The sequence below is a fragment of the Xenopus tropicalis genome, chromosome 8 (assembly GCF_000004195.4).
Source record: "Xenopus tropicalis strain Nigerian chromosome 8, UCB_Xtro_10.0, whole genome shotgun sequence".
Taxonomy (NCBI): Eukaryota; Metazoa; Chordata; class Amphibia; order Anura; family Pipidae; genus Xenopus; species Xenopus tropicalis.
In genome coordinates this window covers 115,087,571-115,115,431 of record NC_030684.2, presented here as the reverse complement: position 1 = coordinate 115,115,431, position 27,861 = coordinate 115,087,571, and the positions used below count along the sequence as shown (strand labels likewise).

General features: G+C 39.5%; 1 protein-coding gene across 3 annotated transcripts in view; it reads left to right on the top strand.

Annotated features, from left to right (window-relative positions):
- Positions 1 to 27,861, top strand: part of rmdn3 (regulator of microtubule dynamics 3) — a 40,152-nt gene that overhangs the window by 4,753 nt on the left and 7,538 nt on the right. For all 3 annotated transcript variants that reach the window (XM_031890236.1, XM_012968076.3, NM_001129926.1), the window contains 9 exon segments: positions 966 to 1,131; positions 2,657 to 2,800; positions 6,538 to 6,802; positions 9,037 to 9,139; positions 11,430 to 11,490; positions 22,096 to 22,171; positions 22,728 to 22,805; positions 23,631 to 23,729; positions 26,352 to 26,405. In XM_031890236.1, the coding sequence (XP_031746096.1) occupies positions 966 to 1,131; positions 2,657 to 2,800; positions 6,538 to 6,802; positions 9,037 to 9,139; positions 11,430 to 11,490; positions 22,096 to 22,171; positions 22,728 to 22,805; positions 23,631 to 23,729; positions 26,352 to 26,405 (1,046 nt within the window).

Genomic DNA, 27,861 nt, shown 5'->3' with positions numbered 1-27,861 from the left:
ACCTGGTTGTCATTTTCCCTCTGATACATAATTGGATACATTTAATCTGCAAACAGCCTACACACACAGACCCTTATTCAGCATACATTTCATCAAGAATAAAGGCTCACACAGACACAACTGTCTGATTAAAGTTCTACTGAGCTCAGGAGAGTTGGTTGGGAGAAAAAAATCAAACAAAAAAAGCAGACAACTAGAACTGAGTTCTTATGGGAACCAGCAATGCCATCTCTTCACTGGCTGCTAGACTGGGGGGCGTGTTTGGTAATCAGAGCTTAGAACAACTGAGCATGCCCACAAGCCAACAGCCAAAGCAAATTCCTGAGGGAGGGGGCAGAGTGGGTTACAGGAGGAGAAGGAAATTAAGTGATTAAGGGGATGCTGCAGCCTTACTATTAACCTCTGGACAACCAGTGTGGCAGGTATTGAAAGATTTCAAAGCGGCTGTTCACTGATTACATTTTTGTGTGTGGGGTGTACATGTCCTTTAACCTCAGAAGAATGATATCCATTTTTTGGTATTATCAGTCATTTGACTGCTGTTTTGTTAATGAAAAAATAAGGCCTTACCTTCTAAAATTAACTAATGAATACTAAAAGTTTGGGATCTCTTATCCAGACTCCTGATATCCAGAAAGCTCCAGTTACAATAGGTCTCCCATAATGTACATTTTAAGATAATAACTTATTTTACAAAATGTCCTAATTTTTTGTAATAATAAAAACAATACTTAATCTTGTCTACGTTTCATAAAACCATGTTATCAGCAAAGAGTTAAGGTATGGTCATCCTGATAAGGGAAAAACCTGTTATCTGGTAAACACCAAGTCCTAAGCATTTTGGGTAATAGTTACCATACCTGCACCATACCAGGAAGCAGAAATGTCTGTGTGCTGCACAATTCTTAGTTTTTATTTTTTGTGTATTCATAATGATCATCTACATAGAAATTCTTGAATTATAGTCATTCCAGGAGAAGCTGCTATCCTTAGTGGGTCACGTGAGGAGCAGCTGGATTTGATTAACCGCCTGGATTATGTTCTTAATAGCATTTCTGAGTTGCGTCAGGAAGTTGAAACTCTGAGGACCAGTCTCCATGGGCTAGCTGAGGATATTGTTGGAGAAGTAAGGTGGGTGTTAAAAAGAAGCTCTGAATTTATTAATTTAATCAGAATAATTCAATGTTTATATTTATAGCCACCCTATGTCCAAGTTCAGTTCTGCATCTAATTACCATCTGTTCTAATCTGCCTGTTTGCTGCTTACAGTTTTGAGGTCTTTTCCCTTAAGGCAGTCATTTACTGGCCAATCCTTCATGCTACCCAGCCAACTGGCCCACATTCCAAAAGGATAGATACCATATGAGTGGCTATACATGTACATGACCGCCTTCCTTCTACTGTTCCATTAGGAACTGCAAGAAGTGAAGAGAAAGATAATTGCCAGAATCCTTTCACCCCCCCCCCCCCCCCCCATGAAATATGCATCTTATTTGGATGGGTTCTGAGCTGTGCGCAATGAACAGTCAGAATTGACACAGATATATTCCTTGATACATTAGTTAGTGTCTGTGTTTTATTTATTCTTGTTTTTTTTAATTTTTTTTAATTTTACATGTTTTTGCTATTCTGACCATTTTAATAAGCACAATTCAATAGACGATGTTATTCTGTAATAATAAAACAGTACTCTGTACTTGATCCCAGCATAGTTATAAGTAATTATTATTGGAGGCAAAACAATCCTATTGGGTTTATTTCATGTTTAAATGTTTTAGTAGACTTAAAGTATGGTGAACCAGATTACGGAAAGACCCCTTATCCAGAAAACAATGCCCTGAGTAGGGCTGGGCGATATACCGTTTAATACCGAATACCGGTGTTAGGGTACTCACCCGTGCGGCCCGGTCTTGCGCTCCTCCTTGCATGCGTGCGCGCATCCCGTTCTCCGCGGGACGTTACACATGCGCGTCCAGGTGCGCACGTACATGTCAAAGCGTGCACGTCCGCGACACGCTGACGGCACCGGTTCTGCGCATGCGTGGGGGGTATTTAAAGCTATCAAACGCCTCCTCCTGTGCTATGTTGTCTGCGGCCTTGCCTGGGAAACTAAGCCTGACTGATTTACCTTACGACTTTCTGTTGCCGATCCTTCGCTTACCTGACTCTGATTTTCAATACTGCAGTAATTATTCTCTAATTTATTAGGAAATGGGGTTAACACCTAATCATGCATGAAAAAAAAAAAATACCGTCAAATACCGTGACACCGATATAATTTTGAAAAATACTGTGATATACTGTAAATTTTTTGTCATACCGCCCAGCTCTAGTCCTGAGCATTATTATTATTATTATTATTATTAACATTTATTTTTAAAGCGCCAACATATTCCGCAGCGCTGTACATTCTGAATAACAGGTCCCATACCTGCACACTAAAAAATGTATCATAGGTCAGGCCATCTCTAATGCCTAATCAGAACTTTGGTTGGCTGACTAGAATTGTTTCAGTCAAATGTTTCATTTGGTGATTTGATTTACTTTTGGGGCCATACTGTTCATTTCTAGATTCATTGGGAAGGTCAATTTAGTGCCAAAAATGTAAATGTGTCCAGCTTTTCTCAATTATTTTTTTGTTTCATTCTGCTACTAGAACACACTTGGAGGAAAACCAAAGGACCCTGCGCCGAAGGAGATTCCTGCCTCACAGAGAGAGAACAGATTCTACAGGGTCTAGCTCCATTTACTTCACAGCTGCCTCTGGTGCAGCACACACAGATGCAGAAAGTGAGGGAGGGTGAGTTGAAACATGCTGCAATGATAAAACACAGTGGTATATATATATATATATATATTATATATATATATATAGCAGCGAACCCAGGGTGGCACTCTGCTTCAGCTCTTAGCTCGGGTGCAAGGTAAATGATTTAAATATTCAAAAAAGACCAGCAACACCGAGTTATGTTCCAAAAACAATCAATTGTGTATTAAAAACGCATGAACAGCCAACGTTACGTTTCGGCCCCCAAAATGAGTCCACAAGGTCTTGACAAAGGCCCAAGATGGGGGCCGAAACGTTGACCTATTTCTCCATGTATTAAGTTTTATATAGTTCAATAAAAGCTAACTTTTAAAGGATTCCCAGTGTGCACCGCTATACCTGTGGACTCTATTGAAATTGCTTGAATCGGTAGCACCTGGGTCAATTAGCTACTTGCTAAGGAGTGCTGAACCCTCTTGGTTTGTGTATATATATATATATATATATATATAATATATATATATATATATATATATATATATATATATATATATATATATATATATATATATATATATATATATATATATATATATATATATATATAATAACAGAAAAATAGATGCCGCACTCACAGGTCTTAGTGAAAATAAAGGGTATTTATTGTGTCAGACTAACGTTTCGGCTGTGTCCACAGCCCTTCTCAAAGGCTGTGGACACAGCCGAAACGTTAGTCTGACACAATAAATACCCTTTATTTTCACTAAGACCTGTGAGTGCGGCATCTATTTTTCTGTTATTATACACAATTTTGTATACTGCACCCAGGCATCTGTGACCCTATATAAACGTGAGTGCCTGCTTCTCTTCTTTTTGATTTGTGTGTGTGTGTGTGTGTGTGTGTGTGTGTGTGTGTGTGTGTGTGTGTGTGTGTGTGTGTGTGTGTGTGTGTGTGTAGTGCCCCAAGTTGATTTCCTCTCCCTTTTATAGAAACTCTGAACAAACAGATGTGTTCTCAGCACACTTGTTGCTTTTGACAGCAGTGTTTGAACAAACTCCACAGCACTTCAATAAGTCATCTGCATTATTGGAAACTGCTATATTACTTGTCATAACTGACTACATTTCTGTACATTTGTTGGGGTGTTGTATATAGAGAACACTTCACGTGATTATAAGTATTTGGTTTACACAATAACTGCTATCAGGTGATATACTGCAGTTACATGCAGGTTGCATTAGGCAATGTTTTTTTGTTGTGAGTTACAAACACTGACTAAAACAATGTATTGAATCCGATTCCTCCAAATAATCAACCAAAATGACTGAATTGCCCACCAGTCTCAATCCTTGTATAGGCAGCTGTTGGCTGTACCTAGAAGCACATCAGATTAAACCTTAAGCAGGTAAATTTGCGTGCAGACACTTGTGCTTTCTTAAGTTGTTTTTATATTTTAGAAAAATATTGCTTTTAGCCTTACAAATATTGTTTCTGGGCTGTCTGCCAATTAAATATGATTCAGAAGTAGTCTTGTATGACTTGCAGTCAACTGGGGATCCTGCTAGCCAAGTATAGTCTGTTTGCTGAGAGGTAATACTGGAAATAAAACATCTTGGATATTAAAAAAGTAATAGAGGGAGGGCTTAAATAATATACTGGCTCCAAAGCAAACTAAGATGAACATTTGGTTTGGCTCATATTCTTGCAGAGAGGTTAATTTTTTGCTTCCCTGTCTTACAGGATAGTCCCGTGAGGCTGTTTCAACAGTTTAATATCTTTTGACGTTTAGCTAATGCCAAACAATAGAATACACATTATTTTTTAATTCCCATGTCTGAAATAGCCTGCAGGAAAGCAAAGAAATGCTGCTGTTCAGCACTTTGCAGGCCAAAGGTCTGTAAGAAATTGTAACAACTCAATTGGCAGTGCACTTCCCCTGAAGTGATGTGGGGCTTATTATTATTATTAACACATATTTATAAAGCGCCAGCATAACTGCAGTGCTATACTATGCACAAACACAGGAAATGTTGGTCCTAATTCAGTAACGTCTAACATTATTTTAAATGTTTCAGCCTGTTAAATCTTGTTTCTAATTGTTCGCAGTGGGTTGAAGAACAGGACACATTTTTCTGGGGTATCTACATAACTTCCTTTTGTGCCAGGCAGGTTGTGGCGTATGATGTGGTTGTTTTTTCAGCCAGTCCAAATCTGACATACGTGGCTTATTTGTGACTGTAACCTTTCTTGTTTAATTTCAGTAGGTATGCTTATTCCATGCCCTCATTTTATAACCTTAGGTCTTCTGTTGTTGCTGGACTACAAGTTGATTATGTACTGAGCAATGCAGGATATTTAGTCCAGCAGCATGTAGGGACCTAAGTAGGGATGCACCGAATTCACTATTTTAGTATTCAACCGAACCCCAAATCCTTTGTGAAAGATTCGGCCGAATATCAAACTGAATTCTAATTTGCATATGCACATTTATAAAGAAGGGTTAAAGAGAACCATGCGCTGCTCATGCGGCGCAGAATTTTCAGCTTCCATGTTTATGTGACAAAAAGCCAATGAATTTAAGGATTCAGTTCTGCCAGAGGCATGGATTTCGCCGAATCTTGGCTAAATCAAGAACCAAATGCTGGACTCTGAGCATCCCTAGAGCTAAGATAAAAAAAAACCCAGGAACCTGTGCTTTATCCTTTGCAGTGAAAGGGTGTTTAAATTTGCCATGCTTTATAAATAGCTTTTTTTTCTTACTGTTGGAAAGTGTTTAGAATCTGCGCAGATTGTGACTAATGTTTATATTTGGAAAGGAGACGCAAGGTTAATGTATCCCGCTGATTAATAATTCCGGCCACAAGTCATCCCAGCATTTCAACAAAAATAACACTTTCAGAGAAAATAAATGCCAGATGTTTGGCTTCAGTTGGCACCTTGTTCGCTTGGCACACACACCTCCTAAAATACTAGTCTGTTATTAAAATTATTATCAAGTTGGCTTTGACATTCATCAATTAATCTTTCTGTTCTCTGCAAGCAAAGCTGGCTGTTAGCATTGACATATCCTATCATTATTCAGAGATCCAGAGTGTATGTGTTTTCTTTTGTATGAATTATACATGCACGGCTCTTGTGATCAGTTGTTCCAGATACATAATTTATTTTTTTTTGTTTAATAATGTCCTCTTGCACGTCATGCTATTTGGAAGAGTGTCTCTAATGTCTTATGTACCCGGAATATTGGTAGAATGCTTTCTTGGCTTCACTAAGCAGTTATTGAACTAAGCAGCCTTTTGTTATTGTTCATTATTAATGATGCTGTGTCAGTCCACTTTATCAAAGAGAACAGTTTTGTGCCACCCATACAGTTCTACAACTGGTCAGCCCATGGTCCAAATTGATGTATGTCTTATGAGGATCTGAAAAGCCACCCTTGTCCACCCCTTTTGGACTGACTGCCTGAATAATTAGAACAAGAGGAAGTGAGTAGGAGCTGCAGAGTTGTGGCTCCTCTGCACCACCTTTAGAGCAACCAATGGAAATGTTCCATCAGGATCAATAATCCACTGGGGTCACAGGATTATTGGTCTAAACAGCTGTGCTACTTGTCATACATGCTCACGTGGTCAGGAGGAATGGCAAAAGTCAGCTAAACAGACCAACCAAATCTGGGCTCTGTATATCTGTGATACTGCGTATTTATATGTATGTTCCAAAGTAGAATTTGAGCAGCATCAGAATCTAAACACCTTTCATGCCCTCTCAGCTACAGTACTGCAAACGCTGAATCCGATTTTGACCGTGAAAGCAGTAGAGCGAGTGAGGAGGAGGATGAAGTAAGCTGTGAGACTATAAGGACCATGCGCAGGGACTCAGTGGACCTGGTCACAGATGATGAAGCCACGACCATTGCCATTGACCCCGTAGATGAGGAGCTGACACTACTGCTACAGAAATCTGATGAACTACATTCTGGCAGCGCTGAGCAGCAAAGGGAAGGATTCCAACTCTTGCTTAGTAATAAATTACTGGTATGTGCACATTTTTTAATAATTTTAGAATTCTCTTGGTACAGTGGTTAAACTGGTCTTGATCGTGACAGACCAATTCATGCTTGCCAAAATGTTTGCTAGGCCATAATTAATGAAAGACGGGAAGGATAAAATCTTTTCTTACTCCACTTGCAGATGACAGAGTTTAAAGAGAACGCGTACATTAAAAAAGCAAATTATTTTCTGCTGTGTCATCCTTTAGCTAATGGGGAAGTTTACCTTTATGAATATTTTTTTCTATGTGCAGTAGATGGAAGCATCTCATTTTGTGTGGGGTTTTTTGTGTCTTTTGTGTTTTTTTTTATTTTTTTCTTGCCTCTCTCACAGTTGGAATGTACGTACAAACCTGCTTGCAGCCATCCACCCAAGCCAAACAAGCAGCTTCCAGTGCTACTGTGCTCCACTACAGAGCAAGTTATGTCTTTCTGTATAGAGAGACAGAATTAGCCAATTCTAAGCAAAGACTTATTCTTCTGACTTGTGCTGCCTGGTCCATAGCAATTTCACCAAAGTCATCAGCTCACTGAAGAATAGGCTTTTTTCACTGTTAAGAATTTTACTGCTGTTTTTACATTTATGTCTCATTCCTAAGAGGTATTTATTCCCAGTATGGATAACATCCCATAAGGCTAAGTTGCTATGGCTGGGTACATCTCAATGACCCTTACTTACAGGTAGGAAATCACTCTATCTTGACTTAACTTTTTTTGTAGAGGCAAGATACTAAAAGGTCATGGGTTTTAGTTATGATGGACTTTATGTGGCTTCTATTAGTAAGTAATGCAAGGGTACATACATAATAATTTTTCTTAGCAGTGTGGTCAGTGGGGGAACTGTTTCACTTTAATTAAACTAATTTAACTATTAAAGGGAAAGTGACATGTTCAAATGGAGCTTCAAGTGATAACAGACATTGGGAGCTGTCCAAAGGGGAACTCACCCCAATGTGTTTCCAGTGGGTCGGTGTTTTCTGAAAGCCCCACCTCCTTTTTTTTTTCTTCTTTCTGTTTGCAACATTCTCTAGGTTAGATACTGCAAGTAATCACATTATCATCCCCCCCCCCTTTGTCTCTGTTACTCTGCACACATAGAAATTGTTATAAGTTGACTTTCCCATTCTTAGCTTGGTGTTTGACCTGAAACTTGTCATCTGCGTTGATCATGTTGCTTTTGGGTTTTTTGTGTTGTTTTTTTTTTATTTGTAGTAAGGTTATTTCTTTTGTAGGTGTCACTTCAGAAAGCTCTGGATGCCAAAAAAGTCTTACCATAAAATTTAAATTGACTGTCAGAAGCCTTTTCTCTGGGTCCACAACCAAGGAGAACATTAGCAATAGTTTGTAACATTCCTAAATAATGCAGAGTTGCCATCAACAGGACCCAACATTCTTGGGCTGGTTCTTTGTTTTTTGAAAACCAGTGGTCATCCTGGGTCTGCTGATGTCACCCACAATGTGTACCTCTTGTTTTAATTCTTTAAAACTTATTAGAAACAGGTCTGCAGTTTATAATACCATAGAAACCTGTCTTTAAGTTACTGCTTGTAAGAAATCCCCAAACTGTAGAGATAGTGTTTCAGTTAAATGCTAAAAGTGCAGGGAATTTTATCAGCTATAATAAAGTGGAATAAAATGTGTAATATATAATATAATAATATTAAGCAGCTGGTTACTTCTGATTCAGTTTTGAGCATACTTGTTTCTGTAACTTCTGTTCTAAATGGTCTTTGTAATGTGCTGAATTACAATCCAAGAAACAAGTTTAAGAGAAGGAAGGAGCCAAAGGTATGGAGGATAGTATTTGGGTCCCTTTATACAATCACCATGTGTATTTATTTACGGCTGCTTTATTTCCAAATCTCTTTCAGCAAAACAGGCTGCCATCACTAGGTAATTAGGTACTGGACATGGCCCTTATGCACCACTTACATGTGTGGTGTTAGAGTCACTTTTATTATTGTACTGTAAATAAACCTACATTTATGACTTTCATCATCGATAAATGGTCTTTATAAATATCCTTTTCAAATGTTTTAATTTACATCTATAATGTATTTTTCAGGCAAATTTTTGGACAAAGATTGCCAGTTGTTATGAGTAATGGGTTTCTCCATGAACAAAGTTGGGAGTCTGAGTCAAGTTTGTAACAGAGTGTATTTATAGGTCTCTGTTTCTTGCACAATAGAGATTAAGTAACAATTTTATTTTGCCTTTAAGTACAGAGACCATGAAGAGTTCCTTTGGCGTTTGGCGCGGTCATACAGCGATATGTGCACTACTGTAGAAGATGCGCAAGAAAAGAAATCTTATGCCAGTGATGGTAAGTAGATACTGCTCATTTTCCTAACTTAATCTTATTACTGCTTGACACTTCATTTATCTAGGGTGTAGGGAATCACTTACTGCAATTTGTTTGGGAACTTGGGACAGCAATGCTGTCTGTTTCTTATATCTGCCTTGGACTGTAAACTAGAAGCAGACAGATAGTGGTTAGGGAATAACCTGTGATTAAAGTGGTGACTAGGTTAATCAGCATTTGGTGAGACTCCAGCAGCATGTTTCATATCTGGGCATATTTCCCAACTGGCCCTCTGCAGATTTTAACCAGTTAACATTTTCTTTTATTTCTCAAGCCGTGTTATATTTTTTATGTGGTATCTTGAAAATTTAGATTAATCTACTGTGAATTAGGTTAGACATTAATTAAATATATGTGATAGGACAGCATATATGATTTCCTGACCTGGCAGCTGCATTGTCCCAAGAATTTCCTAAGAGCTGCATTTTTATCTGTTTTTGTTACGTTTGTGCCACACGCAGGTAAGTACCTTGACTAAGGGCTCTGGCACACTGGGAGATTAGTCGCCCGCGACAAATCTCCCGTGTCTCGGGCGACTAATCTCCCCGAAATGCCATCCCACCGGCGAAAATGTAAATCGCCGGTAGGATGGTATACGCACTTGCGCGATTTCACTGAAATCACGCCGCCGCGTATGCCATCCCACCGGCGATTTACATTTTCGCCGGTGGGATGGCAATCTGGGGAGATTAGTCGCCCGCGAACAGGGAGTTTTGTCACGGGCGACTAATCTCCCATGTGCCAGAGCCCTAAATGTGTTTTATAACCTTTCAACAGATAGAGGCTGCAACACTTGGTTTAAAGGGACAATATGTATTGTGCTACAAAACAAAAAATTTCAGTGTCTGAAAAAGTTTGTCTGAAGTTGCTGTGTCGATGGTGGCCGCAGGCCTTTGTGACAACTAATATATCCCTATACAGTGCACTTATGCCGCCATTGTATTATCAACATCGGTTTACGTTTAACATATCTCAATAAAAACGATTTTCAGTATTCTGAATCCTAAAGAACAGTGTACTCCAAATTTCTGATTGCAAGGAGGGGTGTTTTAGGGGTTGTCATCTAAAGTAGAACATTTTGTAGTCTCATGTATAATGAAAATGTCTCATGTTTGTTAGGGAAAGATACACAGGCACATGGAATCACTTAACCAGAGACATTTGCCAGGTTCTGGCCAGCAAGGAGTTTATCAGGAAACATGAGGCATGGCATAGATACATTATTGCTCCCTACACGCAGGGCTGAGTCTCTCTCTAAGACATATTTTTCATATCATCTTGTTAAAGTTTTGTCTTTCTTTGTATTTTATAGTAATAAAAGAAAACAATAGAAAAAGAACAATTAGACTGCGGTTTGTATTATATCCTCAGCTTTAATCCATTTGCATCAAAGTTGGAACACAATTTATTTGATATATTTTTTATTTAAAAAAAAAAAAGTATTAAAAACATTAAAGAATGGCACCCACAGTAATGGATTCTTTGCCTTTTGGGGTTTTTTTTTTTTAATAGCCCAAGAAGTGTAGTCAAAGCACCAGAAATAACCCTCCATTCTCTCTTTGAGAATTGCCTGAAACCTCTTGTTCTGCTGTTGTCAGGTTAGAGTAATGTAATGATGAGTGAGACGATTCTCACAGAAGGTAGTGGAGGGCGATTTCAGGAGGTTTTGCATTGATCTACAGGGATCACTTAGCAGAAACCTGTTATCCAGAAAGCTTTGAAGCTCATTTTAAGCAAATAATTCAAATTTTTCCTTTTTCCCCTGTAATAATAAAACAGTACTTTGTACCTGATGTGAGCAAGCTGCATGAATCCATATAGGCTGTTAAGAATTCTATTGAGATAATGTTTAAATGTTTTTTTAGCAGACTTAAGGTAGGTTGATCTAAATTACAGAATAATCCCTTATGCAGAAAATCCCATGCTTTCCTAAGCAATCCAGATATTAGATGCCATACCTGTATAAAAACAAAAATATAGGGCAATATGCGATGTACTCAAAACCAGCAGCCTATTGGCCTGTGCATATATTGATTGGGGCAATAGAAAACAATGGTATTTGCCCATTCATACGGATGTGGCAAGCTCTAACAACATTACAGCACACATTGCAGTGAGACATAGTTCAGGCTGAACCTAAACCAGGCATCTTATATATTTAACAGTGGGGATGTGTAGATAAAAGACACAGTTTAAGTTTGCATGTTATGTTGCAGAAAAATTGATAACAGTATATCTGGTTTATCTGCAGGGAAAGAAGAAGCCGAGGCTGCGCTTCAGAAAGCAGACCAAAATGCCGAATGCCACAAATGGTATGTATCAATTCCCTATGGTTCAAGGTCATCTGCACCCTTCATCCCTCCACAGATATTGTACAGCACTAGCCATGCACTGCCCACACTTTTCTTGAAAAGCCTCATCTGTTCTTGCTCTCCCACCAGATGTCATTGTTTTCTTTTGCTAGGAGTATGTGCTTGGGTAACAGACAGCTCATCCAGATAAGGGTGTTTTGTTATTCGACTCGGCCAGCTAATTAGGTGCTCTGGCAATTTTGACAGGATGCCTGTAACTTGTAAAACGGAGACAGAAAATTTCTTGGATTCCGCATTGATCCCTATTACATTCTCTGCTATTGCACTATGTGCAGTACATTACATAGCTGGCAGTGAATGCCAGGAGAGCAGTATACTGCCATTCCTTGGTAAGATTCACATCCCACCCTGAATATTGTGCCACGTTATTGCTATGTAACAAGCCAAGAGGATCAGGCGTTACCAGATAGAATTTAGCACCATGCTTGGGCTGTTGCGTAGCTGACTTAATCATTGAGTATGCATTTGTATTATGGGGGTTTTGGTAAAACTCCAGAGATCTGCCAAAATAAATTTAGTCAAAGTTTTTTATGTATTTTTCTGCTCTGTCCTGATCAAGAGCTTAGCCATTACACACCGTCATAGCTGCTAACCTGTTGTGAGTGATATGATGCATACAGACATGGGGATGAGAACTCTGCTTATTCTATAAGTGCTCGCCTGGTGGGCCGTCTCTCAAACAGCTGGAGACAATCCTACACCACTAGTGCGACTATTTTCAGACAGGAGGGAATTCTGGAAAGTTTAAGGAATATATACAATTTTAGCTTGTTTGGTGAGGGCACACATTTGGTCTGCCCTCTAAATGAAAAATAGTAAAACAATTATTGCAGTATCAGTTAATACAAGAGCATATATTTCATAGTGTTAATGCATTTGACCATAAGTATAACATATAAAACGTAATATTTATGTAACCCATGGCATTTTGTGCCTTTTTGCACATTGCACTTGCCCCCCTTTTTTTGTAAATGAACCCTAAAAGCCTTGCTGCTGTTAGGTAAGAGACTAAAATAAGAAACTGAAGAATGCCTCCCAGATTCATAACAGTACTGAAAAAATGGACTCAAAGGCTCTATTTATTTTTTCTTCTCTTTAGGTCTCCTCATTCTATGGTTTTAATAATCTGAATTTCCTTCAGTGTTCAGCTGCAGTCATGGGATGTTTTTTTATTACATCTGACAACCCTTTATATATCTGAGCACGGATATGAACACTAAAATAATACTCTTTTTTTTTTTTTTTTTTTTTTTTTTAACAAATTTAACACAGTAGGCTTGTATCCCTTACTGGGTTAAAGGGATTGTTCACCTTTATATTAACTTATAACATATGGTACATTGATGTATTTAAGGCAACTTTTCAGTTGGTCTTCATTATTTTATTTTGTATGGTTTTTCATTTATTAGCATTCCTAGGCTGTCTGTTTTAAGTCTGCAACTGAAAATGCTATCTGGTTGTTGAGACTCACTGACCCCCGACTGGATGTCAACATAATACTAATGGGCCGCTTGTAGAAGTTAAAAGAGAAATTTCATGCAAAAAAAGAGTTTCTCACTCAGATTTTTCTGATGTTCATCAGTTTTTTCCTGTTTTGTCATCTGAACAAGGGGAAGGGGGGGGGGGGGGCTCAGAGGAGCTGAGATCATTCTGTCCATTAAAGCACACCATCATTTCATTCATGGAAGAATTCTATCCCTTATAGGAATGTGCCTGAATATAAAAGTAGTTTGTGACCCAACTAGTATTAAAAATGGGCTTGGGTGCGTAAGTGAGTAATTTTAAAAAAAAAAATTGTAAAACCTGATAGAAGAACAGCCAAGCAGAGAATTAAACTGTAAATAAATGTGCCATTAGGAAGTCTGTTGGTAAGGTCTCAGGCTAAGTTGGTAAGTTGGTCTGTTAGTAAGTTTCAGTAAAGGCCCTAGAGTAAAATTAACCAGTAGCAGTAGTGGTGCCCGTGATTTGGATTGCTGCCTGGCAGCACTGGGTTCAATTCCAGCCAGGGCACTGTCTGCAAAGAGTTTTTACGTTCTTACCCATAAGTGGTTATCCTTTGGGTACTCCGGTTTTCTCTAAAACTCCAAACACATTTAAACAGGTTAATTGGTAAGTTAATTGACACTACTGTGCATGAATGAATTAGGGACCTTAGGCTAATGTCGGACAAGGCGTCTGGCGTATATTTTTCGGCAAGCGAAAAAGCGATTGCCGAAAATACCGCCATACTCCTCCTACCTGTGCCTGCACCCGAATGAATGGAATACGCTCGGGTGCAGGCACATGTAGCCGAAATATGGATAAAAACATGAGACTTTGTATTCTATCACGTTTTTATGCATATTTCAGCTACATGTGCCTGCACCGGAGCGTATCTCATTCATTCCGGTGCAGGCACAGGAAGGTATATGGCAGTATTTTCGGCAAGCGCTTTTCCTCTTGCCGAAAATATACGCCAGACGCCTCTACTGACATTAGCCTTAAGGTGGCCATACACAAGCCGTTTGTAGCTGCCGATATCAACCCCGATATTCGTCAGCTTAACGGTCCATGTAGGGGCAGGAACAAGGGGCATGCCTGACAGCTATCTGGCCTGAAATTGGACAGATAACGATCGGGCAGGTTAAAAGATTTAGTCGTATCGGGGACCGCATCAGCTTGTTGATGTGGTCCCCGAACTGACTGCCCCATTGCCGCCATTGGGTCCAAACGATCAAATTAGCCTAAATGTTCCCCGATATCGCCCGCCCGTAGGGATATCGGGAGAAGATCCACTCGCTTGGCGACTTCATCTTCACGTGTATGGGCACCTTTAGATTGCAATCTCACAATGGGGCATGGACTGATGGGACTGAGATATAATTATAATTCATTATAAGAGCTGCAGAACATGTTAGTACCATGTAAATAAAAGATAATAATAAAAATCTGCCACCAGCCTGAATTGGTTACTTTTAGTTACCACATTGATTTAAAGGTTGTCCACATTACTGCATCAGTATGCAAAGGTGCAAGTCCTTCCACTAAATTTTAAGAGGTATCTGGAAGAAACGGAAACTAAGTCTGAGTTAAAAGTCTGGCACATTTCTAGGAAGCCAGTAATAAGAATCTGTTGCATATACTGCTACAAGCTAACGTGCCAGCCTTCCGTGTCCCTTGTTAAAATGTCACTCGTCAATCACCCTTCGCCTCCAAGCAGATGCTGCTCTTAAGGAAAAGTGTCTCCCACCTCCCCTGTAGTTTATAAAAAGGCACAGATTTATTGCTTGTCTCACAGCAGCATTTTTCGTGGTACAATCCACTCTGAAGTGCAGCATTTAATAATATAAACTTTATTCAAAGCGTGCCCTGTAACCCGTGTAGTAGTGTTTCCATCTGGAAGCACAAAGCATATTTTTTTCATTTCTCTTTGTCTTGTAATGCAGAGCAGGCTTGACTGGGGTTGTGGTTACCCCTACTTAATAAACTTGCAATATTAGAATGCTGGCTACTTTTTCTTTGTCCAGTCAATAGGCACCACATAATAATGCCTCTGCCAAGCAACCAGATATTTGCTTTCAGTAAAGCAGGCACAAGCAACCTTTAGCCTTATTGATGTTGAACTACATACACCTCCAAAACCCCCACCAACAGCCTTACAGTCAGGGTTTGATTTTCCATGTTGCTTGTTAGGGGCCCACACACAGACTGATGATCATGTAGTAGGATGGATATTACACAATTGTATGAAACAGATGGCTTTTGAGCAATCTTTTACATGGCTTTGTAGTGGGATTCCATCAGCTAATAGATGATCCCCAAATATATCTTTCCCTATATCACAAATAACTGATGTAAAACTAAAACACTGCAAAATCTACTTGTCCCATTAAAGCTAATATGGCCATATGCATGCAGTTGCGTATTCTATTAAGCTTACCAGCCAGCTGGTCAGACTGATGGATGGAGGCTGCTCACCCGTTGGCCAAATATTAGAGATTCATTGGTTATCTGACTGGAGCTTCAGAGAGGTCTGCAGCTTAAAACACCCCAGAAACAGCCCCCAAGGATGCTATAAATACCAAAATAGTCAGGTTCTAAGGGACCAGATATGTGCATGTATAGAAAACCAGCCCTATGCTTGTCTGTAGATCTCAAGGTTTGTCCCTGACTAATGGAAAAGGTCGTCCTTTTGTTTATTTTTGATACTTAATCAGATATTGGCCAGCTTACTTCCTGCGGTTGTAAATAAGTAAATCCTACAGAGAAACACTTGTGGTCTAGTGTCTCCTTAATTGCCACTTCTGTAACTTCAATTCTTTGTTGATTTTATTTTTTTCTGTTCTCGTAATAATCATCAAGGTCAACAGAACTGGGGGAAAAGTTACCAAACTGACTCCCCACCACTTTACAATCTGCAATATATTTAACTACTCGCAAGGCACAATTTAGAATCTAAGCTCGTTAACATACTAGTGGAATTAGGTGTTGTTCCTATAATGTGGTTTCTAAATACTCAAGTAGGATTAAAGACTGCATTCTGTCCCAGCCAACAGTACCAGATGTTGTTTCTTATTTCTCTTGGCTTTGGTCCTGTTAGTTAAAACTGTACGGGAAGCGCATTGTCACCAACTGGAATCCAAAGAGTATGTCTCCAGCAAAATTTTGACTCCTTTTTTGTTTTTACATTAACCCTTTTTGGAAGGGAAACTAGGGCCACATTCAGCTTGGTTTAATAAACAAGTTCATCACATGAATTAAAGGGGACAAGTTATGTCTATTAATTTACATTATGTACTTTGAGGTCTGAATAAACTGACTGCAGATCTAAAGCTGTTCGTTGTCCAGAAGTTTCACTGATGTGGCACTTCCAAGGTTGTCACACGGAGCAGCATTCTAGTCAGCAATGGTAATTCACTATTGTTACTATTGGCTTTTGGTGCAAGAATAAGTATAAGCTGGAAGGGTTTAATTGTAAAATATACTCAGGCAGAAACTAAGACCAGCAAATGTCCTGCCAGGCAGCTGTCGTCTTATATGACACCATCAGGATGACAGAGAGACCCTAAGGATGTTTCAGATTAGAGATTGGATCCAAAATTGAATGTACATATTAGAGCAGTAATATACTGTTATCCCCTCAGTCACCATTTGTGAGCTGCAGCCTCTCAATAGTTCAGGGGACCCCAACCTTTTTTTTTTTTTTTTTTTTTTTTATCCATGAGCTACATTCTAATGTAAAAAAATGTTGGAGAGCAACGCAAATTACCTATCAGTGCCTTAACTTAATACACAACTGTTTCAAAGAGATATACCATATTCGACTCATCAACACATATGACTTTGTTCATATCGCTTGGAGCAGCCATGACTGCACTAAGGGGTAACCTCTTATACAATGAAAAAAAATAACTTCCATATTATCAAGAAACATCAAGATATTAAAATGAATATGAACAAAGTGATATGAACAAAGTCATATGTGTTGATGAGTTGATGACTTTTCGTAGACCGTGATTAAATAATGTCCATTTAACATCTAATTACTCTACTTATATGGCACTTACGCACTTCTATTCTTCCTTGACTGTGGGGGTCTTAAGGAATTCTTTGATTTGTGAGCTCCCCGTGGTTTTTTTTCCCTCTTTACTGTCATTTATTTTTCTTTTGTAGCCCACCTGCTGTACATGTCCCTTGGTACCACAAAAGTATTACGGGTCAAAAGGATCAAAAGAACAGTCCCATTAATAGCTAAAGCTGGGAAGTCAGTAGTCACACTAGCTGGATGGGAGAGGCTTATAATGACTAAACAGCAGTCTTGTATTTGTCTAGCTTTTGCTGAGGTCATTTTCCCTTTGGCTATCATCCAGCTATTTCCTTGACTTTTATCTAGGTCAGTGCTGTCCAACTGATTATATGTAATGGGCTGATTATTACTCATACAACATGTTTGAGGGCCAGATTAAAATGATGATGTCAAACTGTGAAGTCTATGGAGCCTTTGTGGAGACTGGGGGCAATACAAAGTTTTTGAAGGGCCATATCCAGCCCGTGGGCCTTCAGTTGAACGGCCCTGATCTAGCTTATGAACCATCCTTTCTTATTTTGCACAAGAAATTTAGTTTATAATGCCATTTCAGTAGATTGATTAATGATTTATGTATGTGTGTATGTATGTTTTATGTATTTAATATCTATTTAACAGCACATGATTGTCCCCTATGTAGATGCTCTAGGAATCTTTTGTATTGGTGTGTAGAAATTCAGCTTTTTAAAAGGGGGTCACTGACCCCAGCAGCCAAAAGCCATTACTTTGTGAGGCAACAATTTCATTATTTTTGTTTCTTTTTATTATCTTCTTATTCAGTGCCACTTCTATTGTTATTTCAGTCTCTTATTCAAACCGTTGCCTGCTTGCTGGTGTAAATAAGACCAAACCAACCAGATAGCTGTTTAACTCAAAAACTGTAAAAATAAAAAAGCCTGATTGCCTGTATATAGGTCTGTAAATAGCCTCCAAGATTACAAAATTGTCCATATATTTATTGGGCAGGTTTGAAAATCCACATTGGGGCTTAATGGGTCTCCTCAGTATTTGACACATTGCCAAATCAGTAGATATTAAGGTGTATGACCAGCTTAAGTGATGGTTCTTTGTTATAATGTATGTGGGTGCTGAGGGGTGCCAATTTTGTACTTTAAAACCTGGTATGGCCAGATTGCACAAACAAAAAGAGAGGTATTGCTGATTTCTTATCAAGGTGGCAATAACTCACTCCAATGGGGTGATATTAGTTACCCAGATTTTAGGTTTTCGTTTACAAAAGTGTATCCAAGAAATCGGGGGTTTGGGGGTACCTCCCCTATAGACTATACCCCTGAGCCCACAGCACTAGATGTGAGTGGGGTTGCAAATAAAAGTACTAAAGACAACTAAATCTTACTGTTCTTCCAGTTTCTAAACTTGAACATATGTAGTTCTTTCCTAACCAGCTCTTAGCTTTGAATCAGATAGAATTTAAATCTTTTAAGTGTTACAATTTGTGTTTAAGCATCTGAAGTGCAGCAAACCTTCTAATAAGTTTTGCTAGTCAACAGTCTGTCTCTTCTAGCCCTTCCTCATCCCCTGTGGAGAGGGGAAATAAATCTGGCCTGTTATTCCTCTCTGAAGTTCTTTAGACTCCACATGGTGTGGGCCGAGTATTTGTTCAGCTGCCCGAGGCCGTGAGAAACATCCATATCATCATCGCCGGTTCTGTGCATCTTCCTAATAGCTACCCGAGACACTATGCACTGAGCAGAAGGGAAAACAACCCTTAACAGCAGGGAGTACCAAGGCAAATAATGTAAACCTTACTGCAGCTAATGAAGTAGATTACATCTGTCCTCATCAAAACTATTACATTCTATTTTGATTTCATTCATGGGCTTGTGTATCCTATGTCTACAAGCTGATTAGACGGTGGATCCCCAGAGGGTTTCCTAAAATCTGTGCTTGCCCTATAGTGTTTCACAAGGCCTTTTCAGCAGGAAATTGTGAGAGTATTTTTACCCCACAAATAATAAGTATAGTATATTTATTTGTTTGCCCCGTTTGTCATCTTTCTTTGTTTTCAACCAGTGAACATTTTGTGTATCTGTTATTTAGAACAGTGCTGTCCAATTGGTGACCCATGGATCACATCCGGCCTTCCCTATGCTGCCTGTGTGTGCCATACTCTGCCTGCCCTATACTGCCTGTGTGTGCCATACTCTGCCTTCCCTATGCTGCCTGTGTGTGCCATTCTCTGCCTACCTGTGTGCCATACTAGCATAGCATACATAGCATTTGGAAATAGTTCTAAGGGGTCCCTAAGGTGTGTAATTATGTGCTGGGGGTTTCTGTGCTATCCACAGGGGAGGAGGAACCATATGGATTTTAGAGTATGCCTTAATATGCCATAATAAAATTCTTTCACATATGAGTGATGGGTGTGCCACCATCAATGTGGGTATGGTTTTAAAAGCTTTTGTAGGAACATGGGCACGGTTTGAAGTGTGTGCGGCTTAAAAGGGGGGCGGGTAGTCAAAATTGCCTTTCGTTATCGGCCCTCCACCACATAGGCCAGAAAAATTCAAGCCCTGGGTACCACAGATGTTGGACAGCACTGATTTAGAAGAAACTAGAAAGCATTTTACCTAGAGACTGTTGGTCATTTGTAATAATAGATTTATTTTCTCTGTGTAGACATGGGTTGTAGCCTTTGGAAACTATGCTTTACGCACCATTCCTATAGTGACATTATCTTTGTTATATCCCCACCAAGAGCTTGTTGTCTTGAGCCAAAATTAAAGCCTGAGTCTCTAGTTACAATTTTACAGTTTGTTAAAATGAATATGGTCTTATCGTATCACGTTGTACAGCTAACTGGACCCCGCTGCTTTACTGGTGTGTGTGTGATATTGTTCATTCTTTCTAAGTCTGTGAAGCGAGTGCCAAGCTGAACGATAGCTCCCAGAATGCTAACTGGCCATTGTCCTTCAGCAACAGTTGGAGAACCTCAGACTGAAGAGCAGATTATTGCTTTTTAATAACAGGAGAAAGTGCTTTTGACTGTTTTATCACTGATTTATTCTAAATATGTTTCAACATATTTATTTAATATAAATACAAAGAAAAACCTCCAGCGCTGATGGCTGCGCGATAGAAGCACAAATAATAGTATATAGTGTAGTATTTTCAATAAAAACCACCTTAATAGTGCTCAGTGACCTTAAAATTATACCCAGTGAGAATAGGAAGGGCTCTAATACACCAAACAGATTAACCCGTTTTGAACGTAAACAATGATCCCCAATGATCCAGAACTGCAGTGAGGGGAGAGGTCCCAGCATTCGATTCCTCCATGAGTATCCAGTAGGGTTCTAGGTTCCAGAACTGCAGTGAGAGGAGAAGCCCCCATCATTCTATTCCTCCATGAGTATCCAGTAGGGTTCTAGGTTCCAGAACTGCAGTGAGAGGAGAGGCCCCCAGCATTTGATTCCTCCATGAGTATCCAGTAGGGTTCTAGGTTCCAGAACTGCAGTGAGAGGAGAGGCCCCCAGCATTTGATTCCTCCATGAGTATCCAGTAGGGTTCTAGGTTCCAGAACTGCAGTGAGAGGAGAGGCCCCCAGCATTTGATTCCTACATGAGTATCCAGTAGGGTTCTAGGTTCCAGAACTGCAGTGAGAGGAGAGGCCCCCAGCATTTGATTCCTCCATGAGTATCCAGTAGGGTTCTAGGTTCCAGAACTGCAGTGAGAGGAGAGGCCCCCAGCATTTGATTCCTACATGAGTATCCTGTAGGGTTCTAGGTTCCAGAACTCATATCATGATCATCATGATAAAGAACCCAAAGGGGTAAGATATTGGGGCATAGCAAGGGTTGATAAAAGTTGGGATAGGGGAGATATAGTAAAGCGCACACTGAAATGTGAAAGAAGTTGGATTCATGAGATGCAAACTTATTCCCCTAAAGGGCCTAAATGTAAGTATTGAGCTTAGAGCATTTCCATACTGTTTAAACTGTGAGGGAACTGGAGCACCCAGAGGACATTGGAAGAACATTCACTGGCAAGCAGATAGTGTTCGTTACAGAACCCAAGGAACTGCTACTTATCAGTGATGTTTCACAGTGAGCCACAATATAGGGCTGCAGTTAATCAAGACTATTATGGGATAATTAATTGCTGGTTAAGAATTTCAACTGATAAAACAGAGCTGTGGAGCCCCGGAAACTGAGCCTTGGATGTTTTTAACTGGCACAAAATGCAGAGACCCATTTTCACATGCTGTTTTTAATAGCGGTGCCGTTTTTTATAATTAATTAAAGCAATGTTAATCCCCCAGTTTTTTCATTAAAATGCCTCTCCGGACCAAGTTATGAAATTCCTCATTTGTAGCATATCCGTTGCCATAGGATCATTTGAGGAATTTCTATTCAGTGTTACCCCTATACATTTTTGGTTCTCAAGACCATAGTTTGAAACAGATTCCTATTTTTGTTAACTCCTTTTTAGTTGCATGGATAGGGTGATATAGGCTATACAGTACTACTGCCTATAAGCTGACTGATGAGATATAACTATACCAAAATGGGCGGGGGTGGAATACCCATGGTGAAATAGGTTTTTGTATCTGTAGAGGTATTGTCTCTGCAGTAATACTGTATATGGCTTGTTTATGGAAATTTGTAATTTCCACTTTGTGGAAAGCTGAAGCGATGTATAGGCCTTTCCACCGGCGACTCCTGTTGTTGCTGGTGGAAAGGCATTTTGGAGAAGTTAGTGCGGTAATGGAGGTTTGTCGTGGATGACTAACTTGCTCCATGGACCATTAGCCTTAGACGAGTGAAATTAGTTTGTGGCTTACAGCAGGAGTACTATTTACCTTTATGAACTTTAGGTGGTTACACACACTGTGGCCTAACCATGACAAGGAACTTCTACGACATTTATCCCAGTTCAGCAGTTTCATGTTGTTAAGCCTGAAATGGTTTATCTGATAACTAAACAAATGGCTCTTGTTTCATTGCTCCCGTATTTAGGTTTGCCATCCTTTGTGGGCAGCTGTCAGAGCATGAAGGTATCCAGAAGCGCATTCAGACAGGATATCTATTTAAGGTAAGTGCCTGTGGGGGCCAACTCTGACTCACATGTGACCCACATTGATGGTAGCTGCCTTTAAACCTCTCCTTTCAACAACCTATTTTAGTAGCTTGTAGCAAATGAAACATTTTAATATTCTGTGGGAGGAAGGAATGTTTATTTTCGAGGGTTCCCAAGTTTGGTACACTGGCCATCTGCCGTGTGTTTGCATCCTAACAATCATCATATCTGAATTTTCCTGAAATCACACAGATTCTAAATGGGTGTGTTTGCAAATCCACTGAGTGATTATCATATCAGTATAAATATAGCCTATATATGATCCCTATATATGATCATTAACAGTGATCCCTGTGAGGGACCAGGGCCCATGAGTGTAGGTTGTATTTTAATCGACCATTAATCTGCCATTTATCCAGATGGGCAGATATATTGGTGAGTATGCAGATTTAGCTACTAAAAAATACATAAGCATGTTACTACTGAGCTATACCTACTTTTATTCCAGCAGTTTGGCTGCAAGCATTCAAGGCTACATGGTTCTTTAATAACTGGCTGTGGTGTTTTTCAGGAACACATTGAAAAGGCTATTTCTCTAAAACCAGGTGATGCAAGATGTTACTACCTGCTGGGCCGCTGGTGTTATGAGGTATGACTCTATGGGAATGTGTTTCACCAAAGTGCATGATTTGATGATTTTTTTGTTAACAATATTTACAAGGGCTAATATTTATCAGTGAGCACTAGTGGCATGCAAACACCATTAAGCACAAGGGCATCAGTGTGGGGTATTCCTTGGGCAAACCACTGCATTCTTAGCTGTAATAAGGAGCCCTTTATTAGTCACCTTTATCTTGTCATTAAATACAGAGTCATGTTGTATTCATCCTGCCCATGTTGCTTAGTCAGCAATAGAAAAATATTTCCACATCTTTATTAATAATATGGGTAACTGTGTGTATAGCAGCCAATATCTAAACAAAAAAATACAGAATACTGACCCCAGTGGGGCTGTGGCCCCTTAGTAAGTGAACCATTGCGTGAATATTTCCACCTGTGTATGGGGCAGTCCACAAGGAAGTTATAAGTACATTTTTTTGTTGGGAGCTGTAGTTTATGAGCATCTGGAAGTGTGTAATGGGTATCTTTTAGGAAAATGAAAAATGTAATATAAACTTCAGGTTGCTGAAAGGGGGACAGTAGAGTTTTTGTTCAGAAATGGTACAGATGTTTTCAGTGATTATATTTAAAAAGTTTCATGTTTCCATGAGATAAAGCTTATAATGCAGTTTAATTTTCTCAGTAGTTTCACTTTAACAACATCATCTGCGTCGTTTTTTAGAAGGCTGGAGGGCTTCTGGCAGTTGGATTTGAGAAACTAGTTGTACATGCCCTACTTAAAGTTAGAGAAACATTATGTTGACACCTCCCTGATATGGAAGCAACCTCTAACATATATTGATTGTCTGCACAGGTCTCTAACCTTGGTTGGCTGGAGAGGAAGACAGCCTCAGCCCTGTATGAAAATCCTCCTACAGCTACTGTACATGAGGCGCTGCAGAACTTTCTGAAGGTAAGAGGTGTTCACACAGAAGGCATACTCTAAGCACAGATTTGTAAAATTTGGGCCTGCTTATCATACTTGCTGCTGTGTCTCCAGGGCTTATAATGGTTGCAATGGTGCCAGAGCTGGCCCCAGATTAGCAAATGCCACTGGAAGAATCTGCAAAAAAACACACTATTTATTGGGCTATTGGGGCTCCATTTGGGCCTTTTGTATTTAAAAAGAAAGGGCCTATTTTAGATCTTAGTCCGGACCTGACTGGAGGGCCCCAGTATTAACATCCTTGACAGGTCTGAAGCTAATACCAACATCTGTTGCCTGCAATCAGCCAGTTAGAGTAAATGCAGTCTTGTCCGTTACTCACAGCATGAAAGTGTTGGTTGCATCCAAAGAACAATTGGATGAGCCTAACAAGATATTGGAAATTCTCTAAAATGTTATGGTTTATCTTAAAAAGCTGCAAATAACAATACTGTAGCTAGCAATATATAGACATTTCTCTTCAACTCAACAACAAAAATACAAAAGAACAAAAGATATTGTTGTTACTGAAGAGGACATAACTGGCTGTTAATCAAAATAAATTGTCCAAAGCCCCAGATGAATACAATATATTATATAAAATGTAAAGCATTTCCATTTGCAGCCAGGTGCAAATTATCTAATTCTCTTTTATCTGATAAGGACCCAAAAGGGTTAAAATATCTATGTGTTACCATCTCCACTACAATTAAAATGGATACTAGTTTCTCCTGTACTCAACTTTTAGTATGTTATAGAATATCCAATTCCTGGCAACTTTGCAGTTGGTCTTCATTGCTTATTTATAGCTTTTAAATACTTGCCTTCAACTGCTACATCTTTCAAATGGTAGCTCTATGAGGCTAGAATTTTACTGTTATTGTTACTTTTGTGTTCCTTATCCTTTTAGTCAGTCCCCCTCCTATTCATATTCCAGTTTCTCATTCAGCCCACTGCCTGGTTGCTAAGGTAAACAATACCCTTGCTACCGGATAGCTGCAATTCCAAGCTGGAGAGCCTCTGAACAAAAAGCTAAATACACTCGAGTATATATAGTTTTTCAGCACCCAAAATGTGCTGAAAAAGTCACCCTAGGCTTATACTCGAGTCGGGTGCCATGGGTCCCTCTAGACTAGCACCTTCTGTCATTTGTGTGCAAATTAGGCCACCCACAACTAGACCCTCCAGTGCCTTGGCCCGCTCCCAAATTCATCTACCATCCTCACTTGTCCCATTCTGCACTATACATTGCACTTTATATTCTATATAAACCATAGTTTTGAAGGATTTCAACTCTTTGTGTTTTAGCTTGGTTGCTGATTGAGCTAAGGGGGGTAGTGCTATTAAGGCATCATTGTTGATACCATATTGTTTTTGTTGACCATCTCCACTTACAGAGCTAGTTTACTGTTTTTCTTTGTAAAAAAAAATATTTAGAAACATATACCCCACTGATGCCTCATTTAATGTACTTTTATTGGTATTTATTTTGATTATTGAAATTTAGCAGTAGCTGCTGCATTTCCCACCCTTGGCTTATACTCGAGTCAATACGTTTTTCCAGTTTTCTTAGGTAAAATTAGCTACCTCGGCTTATATTCGGATCGGCTTATACTCGAGTATATACGGTAACTAAAAAATCAAAAAATGAAAAGCAGTTGCAAATTGTCTTAGAATTTTAATGCTGTCATACTAAAAGTTAAATTAAAGGTAAACAACCCCTTTAATTCAGTGCCACTTCCTATTCATACTCTGCATTCGTGCCTAAGTCTTTGTAAATATAGAATTCTAATAGTTGTTTAAGACAAAAAATATGGTATCTTTACACATGTGTATTTATTGTCTTACATAAAGCTAAAGCACTGTCAGCATAGCATGTATACTAATATAACTGTCAAGTTAGGTTGAAGAAATTGCTAATCAATAAATAATTAAATATATAAACAGCTGCAAGAAACAAGGAGTAAAGACCGTTTTAGTGTATTTTCTCCCTAGTTTTCATGGTTCCCACCTCCTGTTGCAGGTGTACAAGCCATGCTGTAGGGCAGTGCTAATCCTTAGCTTTACACTTGGAATTCGTTTTGTATTTTTCTTGCTGTCCTGATTATTTCTGGGATATCCAGGCTTCAAGTTAGCACAGCTGCATCCATAATGATTTCCTGCTCGGAGGTGCCAGCACTTATTTTCACTATGGTTCTACCCCTGGGATTTCCCAGTGCCCCATTTTTCATTCTCACACATTTGTCCTTACATATTCCGTAGGGATAATTTTTACTATCCTTTCATTTTGCATGGCTATAAAAGGAGTTACTTTAGCATCTAACCCTGTTAACAAGAGGTTAATCTTTGTGCTGTGTTTGGATGGGCGGTGATTGTTTTATATATTGAGTTCACTGGTATGTAATACTTTTGATGTTAAGGAGGTAGGATTACTACAGGCAAGTATTGGCCACTATTGGCACTTTCTCTGCTGGAGTAGAAAATGCCAAGTGTTGCATTAGCCTTCATGCAACAAACTCAATTAATCAGGGTAGCATAATAAAATAGTATCGATTTAATTTGTAAGAAAATGTTAATTTCTTGTTTTTTGTTTTTTTTATTCTTTTACAGGCTGAAGATCTTACACCAGGGTTTTCCAAAGCAGCAAGAATTCTCATTGCGAAGGTAATGACATTTATCTTTACGGTACATGCGCATAGCATTGTGTATAATATTGTGCAATAACATACCCCTACTGAGGATCACAAAGGTGTTCTGTGTTCATAGAAAAGCGCAAGGCACATGGTGAACTGTAAGGGCCGCGACAGACGGGGAGAATGTAAATCGCCGGTGCGATGGCATACGCAGCCTTGAGAGGCAACTTCGGCGATCGCGGCGCCCCATATTTCATCCCACCGGCGATTACATACTTACCGGTGGGATGCCATTTCGGAGAGATTAGTCTAATCTCCCCGTCTGCCACAGCCCTAACTGTTCCTTCCTTTAAAAATCCCCTTGTTTGATTTGGTTTGGTTTCAATGAATGAGTGAAAGTTTATCTTATTTGCCTTTTCATTATGGCTTTCCTAAATGGGCTAATCCAAACTTTCAATCAGACTAATGGTGTCTGTGGCACAGTCAGCCAAGGGCAGCATTCTTATTGAGAAATGGGACTGTTTTGGTCCCATACATGGGCCAGTTGGCTTCTGATGTGAACTTGAGAGGTCAAATCACCAGCTGCAGTTTATCCATGCATACAGATTCTAGAACACTGAATATTACTCAATTATTTTTATTAATAATAAAAACACATATTTATAAAGCACCAACATATTCCGCTGTGCTATGCATCAAAGGGGAAGGAAAGGCTAAGTCACTTGGGGGTGCCAAAATGTTAGGCACCCCCAAGTGACTTGGATCGCTTACCTTGTACCCCGGGCTGGTGCCCCTGTTAGGAGAAAAAAGCACCAGCCCAGGGTACCTGTAAGAAGTGCTTCCTCCTTCCTTTCTCTTCTGCCGGCGAAATCCGTCGGCCGGCGCATGCACAGTAGAGTGAAAAGCCGACTTTCTTGTTTAAGTTTGGCTTTTCACTCTACTGCGCATGCGCGCGCAAGCGAAAAGGAAGGAGGAAGCGCTCGCTGCTACCCCGGGCTGGTGCTGTTCTCTCCTAACAGGGGCACCAGCCCGGGGTACAAGGTAAGCGATCTAAGTCACTTGGGGATGCCTAACATTTTGGCACCCCCAAGTGACTTAGCCTTTCCTTCTCCTTTAAATGGGTGGATGCAATGAACATACAGATTACATAAAAAATCCGATCCAAGAGGTCGAGGTCCCTGCCCAAAAGATCTTACAATCTGTATTATTTACTTTAATTTACAAGGGTATAGGAAGACACAAAGATTCATGACCATATAATGACTTGATGTTGCAGGGCAGGTGCTTTTATACAGCAGAGAAGCCATAAAATTGCAAAAGTATCCACTGCACAGCTGTAATATCTCACTAGTAGCCTTCTGTGATATCAGACATATGAGTAAACCCTTTGGTTGTGTGTTTGGGGGGGGGGGGGGTTATAGACATTTATGACTTTTGCATATGGCTAGTTGGTGCAAATGCCCTTCTAAGTGACATTGCTTAGAGGC